Genomic DNA, 20,363 nt, shown 5'->3' with positions numbered 1-20,363 from the left:
ACAGAGTCTTTAAAACTTGTCCACAGTGGCCTAAAAGTGCTCCCCTCAAAGTGATGGCTAGGTTCCTAAATTCTGCGTGGTCTTTGGGCTGTTATTTTGCAGGACCTCTTGGAAGCATCAAACACTTTCTCTTCCTTGAACCTTCCTGCTCCCTTGGTTTCTATTTTGTTACATTCTCCAAGTTTTTCTCCTACTGCTTTGAGTCCCCTCTTTTAGTCTTTGCTTCCATCCATCCTTTGAATGTCGCTGTTTCTCAGGCTTCCTACCTTGGGTCCATAGATTTTCTCATCCCATAAAACTCTGGATAAACTTGTCCACGCCATAGTTTCTTATATGCCAATGGTATCTAGTGCTCTGTCTCACTCTCCTAAACTCAGACCCGTATTTCCAACTTCCTGTTGGACACTCATTTACTGAGCACTTACTCTATACTAGGCAGTATTCTAGGTATTAGTGTTACAGAACAAAATACACACACATGAAGGGCTCAATGTAACCACCAGAGGTATCCAAAGTAGAAGAGGTAGGTAGAACAGGAGGTCAGAAAAGGTTCACTGTGAGAAAGATGTTAGTCACCATTGCTAGCTTTGAAGATGGAGGAAGAGGACTACAATCCAAATAAGTAAGAGACCTCTAGAGCTGGAAATACTCTCCCCTAGAACCTCCAGAAGGAAGGTAGCCCTGCCAACACCTTGATTTTAGCCCAGTGAGATCCATTTCAGACTTCTCATCTCCAGAACTATAAAATACTAAATTTATGTTATTTAAAACAAACACAACCCCTAGAGAAGGACATCATGCTTGGTAGAGTAGAGGGTCAGTGAAAAAGAGGAAGATCCTCAACAAGATGGATTGACAGTGGCTGCAACGATGGGCTCAAACATAGCAAGGATTTTAAGAATGGCACAGGCCTGGGCAGTGTTTCATTCTGTTGTACGTAGGGTTGCTATGAGCCAGAATCGACTCAATGGCACCTAATAACAACAACAAAAACAAACACAGGAGTCCCTGGGAGGTGCAAACAGTTAAACACTTGACTGCTAGCCAAAAGGTTGGCAGTTTGAACTCACCCAGAGGCACCTCTGAAGACAGGCCTGGCAATCTGCTTCCATCACACCCTCGAAAACCCTATGGAACAGTTCTACTCTGCAATATATGGGGTCGTCGTGAGTTGGAATCGCTCGAGGGCAACTAAAAACAACATCAGGCCAAACAGACACACCCCCACACATGTCCTTCATCAACACAAATTCCTGTTCTCATGGAGTTTACACTCTGATTGGGTAGAGGGTGGGAAGACAGGTAATGAAATAAAGAAGCAAATATGTATAGGCCACCAGGGTTTCATGGTGATAAATACTATGGAAAAAGTAAAGCAGAGGGAGAGGGAGGGGAATTTTACAGTTTTAAGTACAGCATTGGGAAAAGGCTTCACTGAGAAGGTGACACTTAAATGGGAATCTCCATCTGAATGACATTTCCACTTGGAGGAACCTCAAGTTCAACATGCTAATATTAACCTCTTTGTTTTCCCCTCTCACACTTGCTCCTACTATATTCACTGTGTGGCAAACAACACTGCCATCCACCAGCTGCTGAAGGTGGAATCCTAGGAGTCGTTTTCTTTTTCCCTCCTTTTTTTTTTTTCCATTCTTCTACTTAATACGTCATTAAGCATTTTAAATTCTATCCTTTAATAGCTCACATATCCATCTTCTCTCCTCCACTCTCAGGAGACTGACACCATTCGAGAAGCTCTTATAACTTCTGTCCTAGACTACTGCCAGCAATTGGCCTCTGCCTCCCCCGTCTTCTCCACCCTGATCCTTTCTCCACATTGCCGGCAGAGCAATCCGCCTGTAGCATGCTTGACTGTGTGTTTCCTTGCATAAAACCCCCCAATTCTCTTCAGGGTCCCCTAGTTCAAGTCTAAACTCTATAGACATACAAAACAAGGCCTCCATGATCTAATGGCCTAGAATTTTTTTTTTTTAATTTTTATTGTGCTTTAAGTGAAAGTTTACAAATCAAGTCAGTCTCTCATATTGAAATTTATACACACCTTGCTATATACTCCTAATTGTTCCCGCTCCCCCCCTCGATGAGACAGCACACTCCTTCCCTCCACTTTCTCTTTTCATGTCCATTCAGCCAGCTTCTGACCCCCTCTGCCCTCTCATCTCCCCTCCACACAGGAGATGCCAACATAGTCTCCTGTGTCTACTTGATCCAAGAAGCTTACTCCTCACCAGTATCATTTTCTATCCCATTGTCCAGTCCAATCCCTGTCTGGAGAGTTGGCTTTGGGAATGGTTCCTGTCTTGGCTAACAGAAGGTCTGGGGATCATGACCACGGGGGTCCTTCTAGTCTCGGTCAGACCATTAAGCCTGGTCTTTTTATGAGAATTTGGCGTCTGCATTCTGCTGCTCTCCTGCTCCCTCAGGGGGTTCTCTGTTGTGTTCCCTGTCAGGGCAGTCATCGGTTGTAGCCAGGCACCATCTAGTTCTTCCGGTCTCAGGCTGATGTAGTCTCTGGTTTATGTGGCCCTTTCTGTCTCTTGGGCTGATGGCCTAGAATTTTCAATGCTCGTTCCTAATACATCACCTTTACAACATATGTGCTAGGATTATTGAAAAACTTATATTATTGTTTGGTACTAGGTTCCCACAATGGTGTCTGAGCATCTTGAGAGTTGAGTTTATGCCTTCCTTTTCTCCTTATTCCTAGTATCTAGCAGAGGGCCTAGCATGACACAAAAACAAAACCAAAAAAACCCAAACTTGTTGCCATCGAGTCCACTCAGACTCATAGCAACCCTATAGAACAGAGTAGAACTTCCACATAGGGTTTCCAAGGAGCTGCTGGTAGATCTGAACTGCAGACATTTTGGTTATAAGCCGAGTTCTTAACCACTCTGCCACCAGGGCTCCAAGCACGTGGCAGGCACCCAATAAACGCTTTGTTCATTGAATGAAGTTAGAGTGGGCTAGCTTGACAGAGAGACTAGGGCCGCTGTTCTAAAACCATGCCTTTGACATGTGGGCTGTCTAGGTTTGAGATTCTTTTCAGAAATATTCAGTGGCATATCTTTACCTAGTTATTATCTGTTAGCTTGACACGATGTATTAGCCTAATGTCTAAAAGGGAGGAGAGAAGCTCTCAAGCATGAACAAGAAGTCTTTATTTACACAACGTTAACTAGAGTCACATTTCACTCATTTCTTCAGCTTCAGTGAGAAGTATAATATTTTGCCCAAGTGGCTCTTCCAGACAACTAAACTCACTCCTTTAAGCACCAAGTTAATTTTTAAAAATAACCATTTGGGGGTGTGGGGTGGTCTTTTTTTTGGATGTATTATATACTTGCCTGCCTTACTAATCTAAGCTCACTAAAGATAATTTTCCCTCTTTAGAGCCATTACAGAATAATAATAATTATCACCATTTGCTGCAGAGATGAGTAAAGCTATTCCTTTATTAACACTGTTTTTGATTTTTGCGTGACATGCTTTCAGAAAGACATTGATGGAAATGGCCAGCACAGTGAAGGGATGCCAAACAGTGTCATCAGAAACGAGTGGGCCTGGAAAAGAGCTGAAAGAGGACATGAGAGTAGCCTGCCAGCATAAAGAGGGCAGAAGGAGAATTAGATTTGTAAATAAGGAAGCAAAACCAAAAACAGGAAGCGTAGCTTATAAGGACGTAGTTTATGAAGAGATAATCTAACAGGGTTCCATCATTAGAAGTAACCAGCGAAGGAGGAGGGCCCAGCCATTGTGGGGACACCTGCCCTGGAACGGAAGCCGAGCCACGTGCCTATAGGTGGACTCTGGCATTGTGGGTTGCCCAGTGTCCATTCCCTGTTCTGGTGACCAAACCAAAAACCAAACCAGTTGCTGTCGAGTCAGTTCTGACTCGCGATGACCCTACGTGTTGTAGGGTAGAACGGCACTCCAAAGGGTTTTGAAGGCTATGACTTTTTGGAAGCAGAATGCCCTTTTATCCAAGTTGCTTCTGGGTGGGTTCAAACTGCCAGCTTTTCAGTTAGTAGTCAGGGACTTCATCATCTGCACCACCCAAAGGGTCCTTTCTTCTTCTGGTAGGAACCAAAAAAAAAAAAAAAAAACCCACTTGCTGTCAGGTTGATTAAGACTCACGGCAACCCTGTGCGTGTCAGAGTAGAACTGTGTCCCGTAGGGTTTTCAGTGGATCGTTTTTCAGAAGTAGATCGCCAGGCCTTTCTTCTGTGTTGCCTCTGGGTAAGCTTGAACCTTCGGCCTTTCGGTTAGCAAAGTTAGCAAAGTCTTTCAAAACATGTAAGATAGCGAGACGTTAAGTGTTTGCACCACCCAGGGCCTGCTTCTTCCAGTAATAGCACCTTGAATTTCTTTGTGAAACTACTTGTCTCATTCTCAGTCCATGTGGTTTGAGGTAGGGCTTCCCCATGTGCCTCTTAGGATAAGTACATGACCCGTCTGCCTAATCAGTGCGTTGCATCCCCCTTGAATGTGCTGGTTCAGGGAAGGCCGTTAACCAAGGCAGGTATGGTGTATATCTCCCAACAGGAATACTAAATGTCTTCTCTGATACCAACTGCAAATGCAGCTCTTCTTCTCAACCACCTGGAGCTCAGTCAAATCTCACAAGTTAGAAGAGCACAGTCCTTCAGACTTCCAAGTCTCCCCAAGACTTCAGATGTCAGTCACAAGTTTGGGGATCCACTTCTGACCAACTGGCTAAAATTTCAGAGATTCCCACTACCCACTCAGGCCACCAGCCCCAAGCCCCGGCGTTCCTAGGATACCCTTACTTTGGACTTGCTGGCTACAAATTCAGTCCGTTAGAATCTATTCTGGAACTGTTGTGGGAAGTTGCAAAAGACAGTAAGCATGGGGGCCGCCGGTAGCCAGCATACCACAGGAAAGGAGAGCTTGTTGGAAAATGTAGTCCCCACGAAGGAAGGTGCTCGTGAGAGATGAAAGGAGGGAGGCAGAGCCCTAAGGCCACTCTGTGAGCTCCAGAACCCAGTCACATTTAAAGTCATGGCCCATCCCTGGCCTTCTCAGTTATGTGAGCCTATCTGTTCACTTCTCTATTTAAGCCTGTTCTCAGTTGAGTTTCTATCATTTGCAACTAAAAGAGTCTATCCTAATTGATATAGTAATTTTATGCTCTTTCTAATTTTAGGATTCTAATTTTTTTAAATAAATGATTCTGCTATTTCTGCCTTTTAATGTTTTTGCTTCTAGTAGTTCAACCCCTACCTCATCTGTTTCTAAAGTGCCTTCTGTTTAAAACCTAAACGTAAACAAAATAATCAACCACAGTAAGTTAGTAGACTTAATTGCTCGAATAATTCAAATGATTCTAACTGCTTTGATGGTGACTAGTGTCCTATTTGGGTTAGTCTCCTAAGTTGCTAAAGTACTTGGGCTTTATAACAGGTCTTCCCTGTTTTAAATGTCCAATATTGCCTACGTTCTGATTGCTGAATAAGTATACAAGACAAAATGATACGTCTTATGTATACAGATACGCTGCTTACACAATAATAAAGCTACAAAATTGTTTGAGTATTCGTTTTCATTTATATGCCGGGCTTAGTAGCAATAAATCCGTTGTGAATATATATGCTTTCAATTTCTAAAGGAATAAAAGACCAGAATAAGAATGTCCAAACATATTTTTAAAATAATTAACATGTTAACATTAAACCAGTATTTCTGAGTATATATCCACTGAGTTAACTATAATCTCACCAAATAATTAAACATGGAAGATAAAAACTTTTTGATTTTTTAAAATTGTTTCTTATAGTTTTATGGTAAAACCAGCTGTTGATGAGTTACTATTGGAACTTTATGGTAAAACCAACAGTTGATGAGTTAAAATTGGGGAATTATCATGTAATAAATAGAATTCAGCAAAGTCTTTCAAAACAGATAAGACAGTGAGAACATTAACAAAAAAGGATGCTTGATTGTGAAGTTTTATTTATGATATTTATAATATATTCTCCCAATATTTTGTACTTGTGAGGTTAATACAGATTATTCAAAGGTTAAAGGGTGTCTTTTGATCCTTAAGATGCCATTATCACAAAAGAGAATTAAGATTAACAAGCCAGTGTACTGAAAACTCTTATTCAACACCAGGCTGCAGTTAAAGAATTTGGCCATTTCTATCTACCATGTCAGTCCTTTTCTAAAAGAGTGATTCTTGAATTTTTCCACCATGAGCTCCATCTATGATTGCTTTTCCTTGCTCATCCACTTAACTGTGTTTCTCCTTTGCCAGAAAAAAAAAAAAAAAAGACAAATGGCAGAACATTTTCTCTATTAATGAGAAAAAATAGTAAAATCTCATTAATTCTCACCCTTTTCAGAAATTACATTATGCTCAATTGGGCCTATGCCTTTCTCAGAAGTTAAAAACCGGTAGTTCATGGAGTATACCTGGCGCATGGATGTGTTTTACTTGGCCCATTTTGTACTAAAATTAAATTTAAAAAGTAGTTCCTGACATTTAAAGATTAAGAGAATTCATATACAAGTGTAGGTTTCCAGCTTCTCTTGAAAAATGAACAGACCGAAGGCCTCTGACTTGTACTTCCACATGGCAGCAATATGTCAGAATTGAATGGCAGGGTCTCTGTTGGATGGGACACATACTGAAGTCTTTACCACTCTCTTTTATATTACCCCTGGCCAGCTTTCAAATGCATTCACATTACCGGAATTGGTCTATCTGCTTAATAGATTCTGAGAGGTAGAGGGGAGGAACAGAGATGTGATAACAGCACCCATGCGGAGAAAGAAGAACTAATGTTGATAGTTTGGGACATGCCTGGTGATGGTGGAGGTGGAGGTGATAAATATCATGAGTCTGGGTAATGATGGGGAGGTTTCCTCAGTTTAAATGAATCTTTAGTGCAAAACAAATGTTGAAGCAATATTGGAACCCTATTAATCGGATCAGGACTAGAGAGAATAAAGTCTGAATAGAAACAAATGATGAAAACAATCAATTAAATTCATTTATCAGTCAAATTCTTAATATGGAATACCATTTTCCAAAAGGTATTTAATCACTTGTAACAGTGATTATAGCAGTGGGAAGTAGTCATTAAAAATGTTCATAAATATTGGGTTGTCTCTCTTTTTCTAGGAATGTAGTAAGACTGTATTTCCCTGTTGAGTTGAGCTTGGGCAAGGCCATGTGACTTGTTTTGGCCAACGAAGTGTGAGTGACGTGTTACTACTGGGTAGAAGCTTCAAGAGCCAGTGTGTGCTTGGCCACTTGCTTTTGCTTCTAAGATGGCAACGTTTCAGAAAGCACTGCTCCCACAGCCTGAGATCAAGTGAGAGAGAAATGACAGTGTGGAGCCAAGCCACCAGCAGATCCTGATGGTCATGTAGTGTGAATGAAAGCCTTTTTTTTTGTTTGTTTTAAACCCCTGAGATATGTAGATTGTTTGTTACAGTAGCATAGCTTAGCCTATCCTGACTGATTTACAATGTTACTCTATCTTTAATCATTCATGGTTTTTGACATGTCTGTTACTCACATTATTATTTACTTAATATTTTTCTTTATATCATCTTTAAATTAAAACTTTTTAAATGTAGCCTTATTCTAAGCAATACATGTAGTATGTACTAGCTATACTTCAATGATAGTTCATCAAATATATTTTGTATATTTGCAAAATACACAGATTTATATATACAAATTTACACATTTTTATGTATAATACACAAGCTACACAAATTTACAGATATATTTATAAATTATATTTACATCAAAGTAAATACGTAATTATTAAATGTAATCTTATATAGCACATTTTGGGAAACACTGAGCAGCAAGAGGAAATGAACCTGATGATCGAGGCTGTAAAGTAAGAAATTGTATCTCAAGCTCCAGGTTTGGCTCTAAATTTGAATGCCACGTCAATATTCTATGAACTATACATTGCTTTCTTGATAAACCAGATATAAGAAAGGAATGTATATTATGAATTTAATAGGTGTGTGAATACACCGTCTATAAACCTTATCAAGTTAGCATGAAAAAATCATTAATAAGAACAACATAATCTGGGCAATGATTTAATTTGCATATGCAAATTCAAAGGTGTACAGGTGTAAAGGGTAGATACATACAGATTTTTACAGGCTTCCCTATTGCATCCTTGAGTATGTGACCTTTAGCATCAATTAAAAATCATTATGTATCCTGCTGGTAAATGCGATCTTATGGGTGACAAACATAGACTTAGGCATCATTACCATTTTCTGGCAAATTGAGTAGGTTATAGAAAGGGGCAGGGGATAGCTTATAGGGGTGACACTCAAGAAAACGTCTTAGAGATCCCTGCCATATTTGCATTGTATATTAACATGTCTTCTAAATATAATTCATCTATAATAGTACATATACAGTTTAGATATTAAAAGGAAAAAAAAGTAATCTGTTATCTCAGATAGGTGTTAAAATAATCAAAACCATGCTGTACACAGAATGACTTTTGGATTTAAGTATTTAGTCTCAAAAAAGGAGATACCAACAGGGGACATAATAGCCATTGCCAAATATTTAAAGGGCTGTCATAGCAAAGAAGAACTGGACTTATTTGTGTATGCCAAAAGGAGGCAGGATGGAGAAAAGTGGAAAAATCTACAAGAAAATTTAGGCTAAAGTTAAGATGTTTCTAGCTGTTCATCTTTGGGCAGCTCTCACAGTCTTGGACAGGGATCATGTGGTCAGTTTCTACTGGGAAGACTCTGTAGAATCCTAATATTGAGAAGGATTATAAAGACCAACTAATTTTCCATCCCTTCTCCAAAGCTTTAGTTCTTTGATTAACATTTCCCCAGTAGTCATTCAGTTCATGAATAAAAAATGGTAAAGTTCTCCCTCTAGGACTAGTTACAAGAAGCTAACAAATTATTACAAGCTAGCCAAATATTACAAATATTTCAAGATATTACCTTTCATTTTCTCTTACTATATCCCTTCCTTTCTTCCAGGTATAGACAGGTTTTGGAGAAGCTTTGGGCTTACACTCAATGATAACTTCACCTCCCACTTTGACAAGTGTTACTCTTTTTAAGAGGGTTCGTGAAAAATCTGGACCCACAGCTGAAAGAGAATATAGAAAATAAAATAATTAATCAGCACGTAAGAAAAAATAACAAACCCTGGAACCTAAAAGCAATGACATGAACAGACATATGCACACCAATGTTCATTGCAGCATTGTTCACAGTAGCAAAAATGTGGAAACAGCCCAAGTATCCATCAATAGACGAATGGAGAAACAAAATGTGGCACACACATAAATGGAATACTATTCAGCCTTAAAGAAAAATGAAGTCCTGATACATGCTACAACATGGGTGAACCTTGAAGATATTATACTAAGCAAAATAAGTCAATTACAGAAGGACAAACACTGTATGTTCTCACTTATATAAAATGACAAGAATAGGTAATTATACAGAGACCAATGGTTACAACTGATTACCAGGGGCAGCAGGGGACAGGGAGAGGAGAAATCACTCTATGGAAAGGAGTGAATTTTTGTCTATGGTGATGGAAAAATTGGCATTGACTAAGGGTAATGCTGACACAATTTGACTAATGCAGCTGTTTTCACTAGTAAGTGTACACCAGAATAAAAGTGGGTGGGGGGAGAGGTGAAAGTGTTTTGTATAAATAGCAATCAAAAAAACAAACAAAAAAGAGTTGCATCTATTGACACTGCTTAAAACTTAAAAAAAAAAAAAAAAGCCAAACTAGTTGCCACTGAGTTGATTTTGACTTATAGCAACCCCACAGCACAGAGCAGAACTGCCCCACAGGGTTTCAAGCTACAATCTTTACGGAAGCAGAATGCCACACCTTTCACACCTTTCTCCCACGGAACAGCTGATGATTCAAACTGCTCACCTTTCAGTTAGCAGCCGAGCGCTTAACCATTATGCCACCAGGGCTTCTTCTGATACTACTTAGGTACAACTAAACACTTCATGGGCTTAGATTTCTTGGTTCAAAGGTTTAGGGTCCTGGCTTTGTGGATCTATCTAGTCAATTGGCCTAAAGTTGTTTCTAGAGTTTCTGTTTTACCTCCTAGTTTGATGAGCAGTGGCTGGGGTCTTAAAAGCTTGCAAGCAGCCACACACCATATAGCAATTGGCTTCCATTTACCTGGAACAGCATAGGAAGAAGGAGACCCAGGGATCAGAGGAGTAAACGGACTGCAGGTTTAATTGCCTTCATAAACTACTACCTCCTCTGCCATGAAACCAGAAGAAATCGATGGTGCCAGGCTACCATTACTGAATGCTTGGATCAAGGACCCAAGAGATGGATCCTGTTCAAAAGGAGGAAAATCGGGGAACAAACTTCAAATTCATGTGGAAACTGGACTTACTGGATCCACTGAGACTGGGGGAAACTCTGAATCTATTGCTTAGAAACAATCTTTTTATTTATTTTTTTTATTGTGCTTTAGATAAAGGTTTACAGGGCAAATTAGTTTCTCATTAAACAATACACATATTGTTTTGTGACAGTGGATGCCAACCCTGCAACATGTCAATACTCTGTGCTCCCCATTTCCATTCGTCCAGCTTTCCTGTCCCCTCCTGCCTTCACGTCCTTGCCCCTGGGGTGGTGTGTTCATTTAGTCTCATATATATTGTTGAGCTATATATATTATTATTTGTTTCATGGGCCTGTCTAATCTTTGACTGAAGCATGAACCTCAGGAGTGACTTTAGTACTGACTTAAAAGGGTGTCCAGGTGCCATACTCTTAGGATTTCTCTGGTCTCTGCCAGACCAGTAAGTCTGGTCCCTTTTTTTGACTTTGAATTTTATTCTACGTTTTTCTCCAGCTCTGTCCAGGACCATCTATTGTGATCCCTGTCAGAGTAGTTGGTGGTAGCTGGGCAACATCTAGTTGTGCTGGACTCAGTCTGGTGGAGGCTGTAGTAGTTGTGGTCCACTAGTCCTTTGGACTAATCTTTCCCTCCTGTCTTTGGTTTTCTTCATTCTCCCTTGTTCCAGATGGAATGAGACCAGTGGAGTATCTTAGATGGCCATTCACAAGCTTTTAAGACCTCAGACGCAACTCACCAAAGCAGGCTGTAGAACATTTTCTTTATAAAGTATGTTATGCCAATTGAGCTAGATGTTCCCTGAAACAATTTAAACCAAAAATATCCCATGAACCCATCATTAAACTAAACAACAGTTTCTCTCAATTAATAAGAGTGTTTGTCTTGAGCATTGCTGTCTTATCTATGTGAGTTCAAACCAACAACAGTTAATCTAAAGCACAGAACAGAACATTTAGGGGCAGAGAGTCTAAATGAATGGTGATATAATGATATAGGTACAGATAGTGAGATAGTAGAGACAGTGAGAATGGTGACACTCTGTGAATTATCTATCCAATGTCACTGAACTATACATGTAGAAATTGTGAATGGATATATGTTTGGTTGTACATATTGCCAGCAAACAAACAAACCAAACGAAAACAAAATGAAAAACCCACAGATTTTTTTAGCCTTTTTGTTTTTGTAATGTACTTACTGTTGCCTTGAACATTCAAAGAAAGGGAGCTAAATTTCTTTCAGAACAAAGTGAGTAGCACTGTAACTTCTGATGCATTTTCTAAAAATTGAGGCATAATTTATACATGGTAAAATGTACCAGTTGTAAGCGTACACATCAATGAATTTGTTATTGGCATATATTGGAGATACTACGGGTTAGGTTCCAGACCACCGCAATAAAGTGAATGCCACAATAAACTGAGTCACACGAATTTTGTTTCCCAGTGCATATAAAAGTTATGTTTACACTATAGTGTAGTCTATTAAGCATGAAACAGCATTATGTCTAAAAAAAAGTAAATACAAAAATGTACATTAAAAAATATTTTACTGCTAAAAAAATGCTAACCACCCTCTGAACCTTCAGTGAGTGACTCTTTTTGCTGGTAGAGGGTCTTGCCTCGGTGCTGATGTCTGCTCACTGATCAGGGTGGTGGCTGCTGAAGACTGGGGTGGCTGTGACAAGTTCTTAAAATAAGAAAACAATGAAGTCTGCTGCACTGATTGACTCTTCCTTTCACAAAAGATTTCTCTGTAGCATGTGATGCTGTTTGATAGCATTTTACCCACATTAGAACTTCTTTCAAAATTGGAGTTGATCCTCTCAAATCCTGCCACTGCTTTATCATCCAGGTTTATATAATATTCTAAATCCCTTGTCACATTAGCAATGTTCACAGCATCTCCACCAGGAGTAGATTCCATCTCAAGAAACCACTTTCTTTGTTCATCCGTAAGAAGCAACTCCTCATCCGTTAAAGTTTTACCATGAGATGGCAGCAATGCAGTCACATCTTCAGGCTCCACTTCTATTTTTAGTTCTCTTGCCATTTCCACCACATCTGCAGTTACCTCCTCCACTGAAGTCTTGAACCCCTGAAGGTCATCTGTGAGGGTTGAAATTAACTTCTTCCAAACACCTGTTAGTGTTGATATTTTGACCCCCTGCCATGAATCACGAATGTCTTAATGGCATCTAGAACGGTGAACCTTTTCCAGAAGGTTTCCAATTTACTTTGCCCAGATCTATCAGAGAAATCACTATCTATGGCAGCTAAAAAACCAAACCTAACCCGTTGCCGTTGAGTTGATTCCGTCCCATAGGTTTTCTAAGGAGTGCCTGGTGGATTTGAACCACTGAACCACTGCGCCCCCAGGATTTCCATGGCAGCGGTAGCCTTATGAAACATATTTCTTTAATAATAAGACTTCAAAGTTGAAATTACTCCTTGCAGAGTGAAGGAAGTTGTGCTAGCAGGTATGAAAACAACTTTCATCTCCTTGTACATCTCCATCAGAGCTCTTGGGTGACCAGGTGCACTGTCAATGAGCAGTCATATTTGGAAAGAAAGCTTTGTTGTCTCTGAGCAGTAGGTCTCAACTGTGTGTTTAAACCATGTCGTAAGCAGATTTGCTGTCATCCAGGCTTTGTTGTTAAATTTATAGAGCACAGGCAGAGTAGATTTAGCATAATTCTTAAGTGCCCTAGGATTTCTGGAATGGTAAATGAGCGCTGGCTTCAACTTTTAACATCACGAGCTGCATTAGCCCCTAACAAGAGAACCAGCCTGTCTTCGTAGCTTTGAAGCCAGGCGTTGACTTCTCTCTAGTTCTGAAAGTCCTGGACGGCATCTTCTTCCAATATAAGGCTGTTTCATCTACATTGAAAATCTGTTGCTTAGTGTGACCACCTTCATCAATTATCTTAGCTGGACCTTCAGGATAACTTCTACAGCAGCACTTCCTGCTTCGCCTTGCACTTTTATGTTACGGAGATGGCTTCTTTCCTTAAACCTCACGGACCAACCTCTGCTAGTCTCAAACTTTTCTTCTACAGCTTCCTCACCTCTCTCAGCCTTCAGAAAACTGAGGAGAGATAGGGCCTTGCTCTGGATTAGGCTTTGGGGCTTAAGGGAATGCTGACCTTCTATCCAGACCACTAAAATTTCTCCATAATAAGGCCGTTTTGCTTTCCTATCATTCATGTGTTCCCTGGAGTAGTACTTTTAATTTCCTTCAAGAATTTTTCCTTTGCATTCACAGCTTGGCTAACTGTTTGGCACAAGAGGCCTACTTTTCAGCCTATCTCAGCTTTCGACAAGCCCTTATCACTAAACTTAATCATTTCTAGCTTTTGATTTAAAGTGAGAGATGTGTGAGTCTTCTTTCACTTGAGCACTTAGAAGCCATTGTAAGGTTATTAACTGGCCTAATTTCAATACTGTTGTGTCTCAGGGACTAGGCAAGCCTGAGGAGAAGAGAGATGGAAGAACTGACGGACTGTGAAGCAGTTAGAACACACACAACATTTATTGATTAAGTTCGCCATGTTATATGGGCATGGTTTGTGGTGTCCCAAAACACTTACAGTGGTAACACCAAAGATCACTGATCACAGATCAATGAAACAGATATAATAATAATGAAAAAGCCTGAACTATTGAGGATTACTAAAATGTGACATAGAGACACGAAGGGAGCAAATGGCGTTGGAAAGATAGCCCCAACGGACTTGCTTGATGCAGGGCTGCCACAAACCTTCAATATTTTTTTTTTTTTAAAGGCAATTTACCTGCAAAGTGCAATAAAACAAAGTGCAACATGTACTTCCATGTAGCTACCACCGAGATCAAGACATAGAATATTTCTAAAACTCCATTGAGAGATTCTTTGTTGTTGTTGTTAATTTGGTAAACATATATGTAACAAAACATCTGCCATTTCAACAATTTTAACATGTACACCATTCAGTGATATTATGTTCATGTTGTTCAACCATAACCCTTATCTGCTCCCAATTTTGTCCATCACTTATTGAGAGATTCTTTAAATGACATTATTTCATGTTCAAGTGAAGAAAGATTCTAAAATTGAGAGAAGCAAAAGGGAAAGACAAAACAAGCACTTGCATAAGGCACTTCTCTGATGGTGTAGGTTAAAGAATCGCTTCACGTCGTCACCACCTCTGCTGTGTCCCTGAGCACTCGGCACACATCTCCATCTGAGCATGAGCTGAATTGTCTACACTGCTCACCCTTTGTGAGATTCTCTTTAGAAACAACACTTCTTATATTACTTGTGCCTAATACAATGCTTGAGACACAGCAGGAATTCAAAAAATGTTAGATAATCTTCAGCTTTCATTTCTGCTCCCCAGGAGAAGCTGTGGCCTGCTCCTAGTGAGCAGATATTTAGATTCTGAAAACTCTATTCCATGTTCGCTACAGCATTCTAAAAAATTCACTGATGTTATCCAGTTACACAAGTTATGTGGACATAATATTAACAAATGATTTCTTTCCTAAGCCAAAAAATACACACCTGTATCACGGAAGGAAAATAAAAGATGTCCTTCTGGAAAATAGCCATTCTCTTCAGTAAATGTGTTCTAGGACTTGTGGTGAGAACGCTGGAGTGAATGGATTCCTCTCTTGGAGTCTCAATTTTACCATATTTAAGAGCCCTGACTTCCTGCAGTTTGTTGTTGTTAGTTGTGTCAAATTGATCCCAAAACATGGTGACCATATGTGTTACAGAGTAGAACTACCTCACAGGGTTTTCTTGGCTATAATCTTAGCAGAAGCAGATCACCAGGACTTTTCTTCCATGGTACCACTGGGTGGGTTTGAACCACCAACCTTTAGATTAGCAGTTGAGCACAAGGGCCTTTTCCTGCAGTTAGACCTGATGGAATTTAAAATTTCAGACCATGTTGAAAGTGAAATTCAAATACCAGTCACAGACTACTTAAATGAAGACTGGGAATATGAGTATGTGGGAGGTGGGGCAACTTCTTAATGTATCCAGACCACATGCTAGTGATTTAAAAAACAAAAACAAGCTTCAGTGGAAGCAAGTTAAATCTTTATGGAGTGTCTTTGTTATGGAAATACCTTCAATAATTTCAATAAATTTAAGAAGGTTACTCTTTCACGGGGTGACACAATGTATACATGGCGCTGGTTTTACTATGTGAAGGTGAAATTAAAGAAATGAATCTAGTAGGTAATTGATATCTCAATCTATGTACTCTGGATTTATAAGGGGAGTCCATAATTCACAGGGTAATTCTATAATGATAACTGTAATTAATAAGTAGAGTGTAAGTATGAATGTTTCTGCTATAATGAAATAAATGAATTCCTAATATGCTCTGCAAAATCACATAATAAAAACTATAGGGCTTATGAAAAAGAGTCAGAGCAGACCTACTCAGTATTTATGTAACAAGAACACAAACAAACACAATAAACAATCCTAGTGGATACAGTAACCAAAAAAAAAGAAAACCAAACCCACTGCTGCAGAATTGATTCTGAGTCACAGCAACCCTACACATCAGCCTGATTCAAAAGACAAGTTACATTCCTAATAGACAAATAGTAAAAGATAAATAAATAAAATAAAAATATTAAGACTTCACTGTGTCTGTGTGCATGTGATATCTCTTGGTGGGGAGGGGGAAGAAACAAGATTTGAGATTGCTAAGCTACAGAACAAGTGCAAAATGCAGAAAGATTGAGGAGAATCATGCAATAAATACTGCCATGTTAGAGCGTGTGGCCAAAAGGAGCCAAGGGAAGAACGTGGGGTGAATGGAATTGTCTGCAGTATGTTTTCTCCTTGGCGAGCTGTGTTCACCTGTGTTAGTCTGCCTCATGTTTGGTTGCTATGGTATAGTGATACCATTCTCCCGTTTACCAATCTCATATAAACTAATTTTCATCACAGATACGTGTTGCAGCAGGGAAGACTCATTCCCATGTTAGGTAAACATCTGAACTGATGCATTAAAAAAAAAAAAAAAAAGTCTTCTGCAAGTTTTTTAAAAGGTATTTTTGTGAAACAGAGTTACAAATCTGTATCATATAAAAATCCCTTCTTGAAACTATATTTTCCTACACACATATGTTCTTATCACTTTGGGCAGACATTTTTCATCCATTCAGGAAGAATTCTGCAGCTGCATTTGAAACGACTTTACATAAATCAAACTGTGCATAACACATGGGTTTATTTGTCAAAAAAACAACAAACTATACGTTGCTTTTTACAAGGTTTGAAATGGCATATCAGGCACAGAGAAGGCTGACACATCTTCTGGTTTCAAAGGCATTTGTAATGTACTATTAATATACATATTACCTTTTGGATATCTAAGAGCTAAGACTGGCTTTGAATATCTTTCACTAATCAAAATGGAATTATAAATTCAAATTTCTTCTCTTCATTTATTCAAAGCACAGTATGCTTAATTTGCTTCTGGCATTATCTAACCCTGAAAATTTAGCTGTTGTCACAATAAGCTGTGGTGCTTTTTAAGGGGAAAAATGTCAGACTTCCATCAGATTTTGAATGCTTGACCCATTAATGGGTTTGTTAACATTCTGCCATTGTGTGATCATCTTTTACATCTGAGATGCTCAAGCGTACAAGATAATGCTTTTTATATTATCTGTGAGAAAAACAAACAAACAAACATGTTTATTCTAATAGCAGACACTGCCCAGGAGAGGATGGAGGGACAAGCAAAAGAAGCCTGTTCATCTGACATTCACAGAGAATAAGGTTTTAAAAGTTATTGATTAGGTCCCTAATAGGGCACTCTCAGAACATAAGCTTTGCCGGCCCTTAAAAAAAAATTAGGGTTCATTGAAGGTGAAACTTCAGAAGGTTTCTAATAGTTCAGAAAAGATAAGGCCAACTGTCAAATTACCCACTTCAGTCTAAGAGGAGCTCAGGTACTGGGAGAGCCTCATTTGCTAACTCAAATATACTTAAGGGATAATTTTTCTAACATGAACTACTAGAGGGCACCGCTTTCTCACTGTTGGAATGAGTCTCACTATGGCCCCTCTTTCATGCGAGAAATGCAACTTTTCATTATCTATCAATGATCTTTATTACTGTAGCATTACCGTATCAAGGATATTTTAACCAGCCAGCAGTAGAGCCCTTGAAAACAAAGGTTCTGTGTCCTAGTATCATTTCTCAAGGGAGAGAGTAAGACGGTAACTCTTTAACAGGATATGCAGTGATAGTCCCAATGGGAAATATGTGGGTGTGATGTCTTCCTATGTTATTGAAGTTGGAAGGATAACTGTGCCAGTTGGTTGGTCTGTAGAAGCACCATTGGGAACACTGCCAGCTGATGGAGATAATTAAGGCTGATGACCCTTTTAGAAGTACAGAATTTCATATTAATTCAACCTTTATTTAACTGTTGCCTCATCGTTCCATAAAAATAAACCTAAGTGAATGTGTTCATTCAAAAATTTCCACCAGTGACAAAATAATACTGGTATCGATTGTAAGACTCAGAATTTCTCCTAGCTTGCTGGGTAGATATGGAGAAGGCTGGCTACGGTGGAAAATTTCTTCTTTCGAGGTCCATCATTTCAGAATGGCAGATTGTGAAATCAGCCCTCTCTGTTCTGGGAAGATATTCCCAAGGAGACTCTCCACGCAACTCTGGAGTAGATTTTTTTATTCTAATACCAGCATGATGTACCTCTTCTAATTCCCTAGCCCAGCCTGTTTTGGTCTAACTCACTGAGTGCCCCAATTTCAAAGGGTTGTAATAACTTTTTACCAAGAAAGCACTTATATGTGTGGACTCCCATTCTTTGCACAAGTTGTTACAAAACAGAAATAATATTTATAGTCACGAGGTTGCTGTGATGATTAAATGAAATAACCCATGTCTCATCTTCTACGTGGGAGAACCAGGTTCAGTTCTGGCCAATGTACCTCACATGCAGCCACCACCTGTCTGTCAGCGGAAGCTTGTGCGCTGCTATGATGCTGGACTGGTTTCAGGGAAGCGTCTAGACTAAGACAAACTAGGAAGAAAGGCCGAGCAATCTACTTTTGAAAATCAGCCAGTGAAAATCCTGTGGATCACAATGGCCTGATGTGGTTGTACATGGGGTCCCCATGAGTTGGGACTGACTTGACGGCAATTAACCACAACAATAATGACAACTCTTTATAAAGGACAGGGCACCAGTTTGACCCAGAGTAAGTACTTCATATCTACCCCTCCTACTGCTATTTCTACTGCTGCCACTACCACCACTCCCATTATCAGAGTAATTTTTTACTAAATAAAATATCCTAAAGCCCGAGAAGTACATATTTTTCTTTAAAAAAAGCACACATAGAGGGCAGAGCAAGATGGTGAAGTGATTGTTGCTGTTGTTAGGTACAGTCAGGTTAGTTTGAACTCACAGCACCCTATGTACAACAGAACGAAACACTGCCCAATCCTGTGCCATCTTCACAATTGTCGCTATGTATGAGCCCATTGTTGCAGCCACTGTGTCAGTCCATCTCGTAGAGGGCCTTCCTCTTTTTTGCTGACTCTCTACCTTATCAAGCATGATGTCCTTCTCCAGGGACTGGTCCCTCCTGATAACATGTCCAAAATACGTGAGACAAAGTCTCACCATCCTGGCTTCTAAGGAGCATTCTGGCTCTTTCTTCCAAGATGGACTTGTTCATTCTTCTAGCAGTTCATGGTACTTTCAATGTTCTTCATCAACACCATAATTCAAAGGCATCAGTTCTTCACTCTTCTGTATTCATTGTCCAGCTTTCACATGCATATGAGGCAACTGAAAATATCATGGCTTGGGTCAGGCACAACTTAGTCCTCAAAGTGATACCTTTGCTTTTCAACACTTTAAAGAGATTTTTTTTTTTTTGCAACAGATTTGCCCAACATAATACATTGTTTGATTTTTTGAATGCTGCTTCCATGGGCACTGACTGTGAATCCAAGTAAAATGAAATCACTGACAACTTCAATATTTCCTCCATTTATTATGATGTTGCTTAGTGTTCCAGTTGTGAAGATTTTTTTTCTTTATGTTGAGGTGCAATCCATACTGAAGGCTGTAGCTTTGATCTTCATCAGTAAATGTTTCAAGTCCTCTTCACTTACAGCAAGCAAGGTAGTGTCATCTGTATGTCACAGGTTGTTAATGTATCTTCCTTCAATCTTGATGCCATGTTCTTCTTCATACAGTCTAGCTTCTTGGATTACATGCTCAGCATACAGGCTGAATAAGTATGGTGAAAGGTTACAACCTTGACGTACACCCTTCCTGATTTTAAACCACACAGAGTCTACTTGTTGTGCATGAGAACAATTAAGTGTTTTGGAATTCCCATTCTTCACAATGCTATCCATAATTCATTATGATCTACACATTTACTCCCCCGGCAACTAACCCACTGAACAACAAATAAAAACAAGTAGGAACTGAGATCTCAGAACTTCAGATGGTAGCTGAGATGTTAGAGAGTCCGGATGAGTCTTATAAAAAGAAAACCCAAAACCAAACCCAATGCCGTTGAGCCAATTCCGACTCATAGTGACCCCATAGGGCTTCCAAGGCTGTAAATTTCTATGGAAGCAGACTGCCATGTCTTTCTCCCATGAACAGCTGGCAGTTCGAACTGCTAACCTTTCAGTTGGCAGTCGATTGCTTTAACTACTGTGCCACCAGGGCGCCATTTAAAAAGAAAGAAAAAACAGAGAACAGACAAGCAGGAACAATAGAGAACAGAGAACTCCCTGAGATCATTACCGAGACACTCTTTAAACCTAGGCCTGAACCTATCCTCTCAGATCACCCTTTAGCAAAACAGCAGAGTGGCACACAAAGTAAAGGATATTACCCATAAGATCAGTGCTGTACTTAAAAACCAACAGTATGAGACAAAAAG

General features: G+C 39.5%; 1 protein-coding gene across 7 annotated transcripts in view; it reads right to left on the bottom strand.

Moving 5' to 3' along the window:
* CNTN4 (contactin 4) overlaps positions 1 to 20,363 on the bottom strand; it is a 1,107,632-nt gene that overhangs the window by 170,071 nt on the left and 917,198 nt on the right. For all 7 annotated transcript variants that reach the window (XM_049862392.1, XM_049862391.1, XM_049862390.1 and 4 more), the window contains one exon: positions 8,995 to 9,145. In XM_049862392.1, the coding sequence (XP_049718349.1) occupies positions 8,995 to 9,145 (151 nt within the window). The remainder of the gene's footprint in view (positions 1 to 8,994; positions 9,146 to 20,363) is intronic.

Source organism: Elephas maximus, chromosome 20 (assembly GCF_024166365.1).
Source record: "Elephas maximus indicus isolate mEleMax1 chromosome 20, mEleMax1 primary haplotype, whole genome shotgun sequence".
Lineage (NCBI taxonomy): Eukaryota > Metazoa > Chordata > Mammalia > Proboscidea > Elephantidae > Elephas > Elephas maximus.
This window is presented reverse-complemented; position numbering and strand designations above follow the sequence as displayed.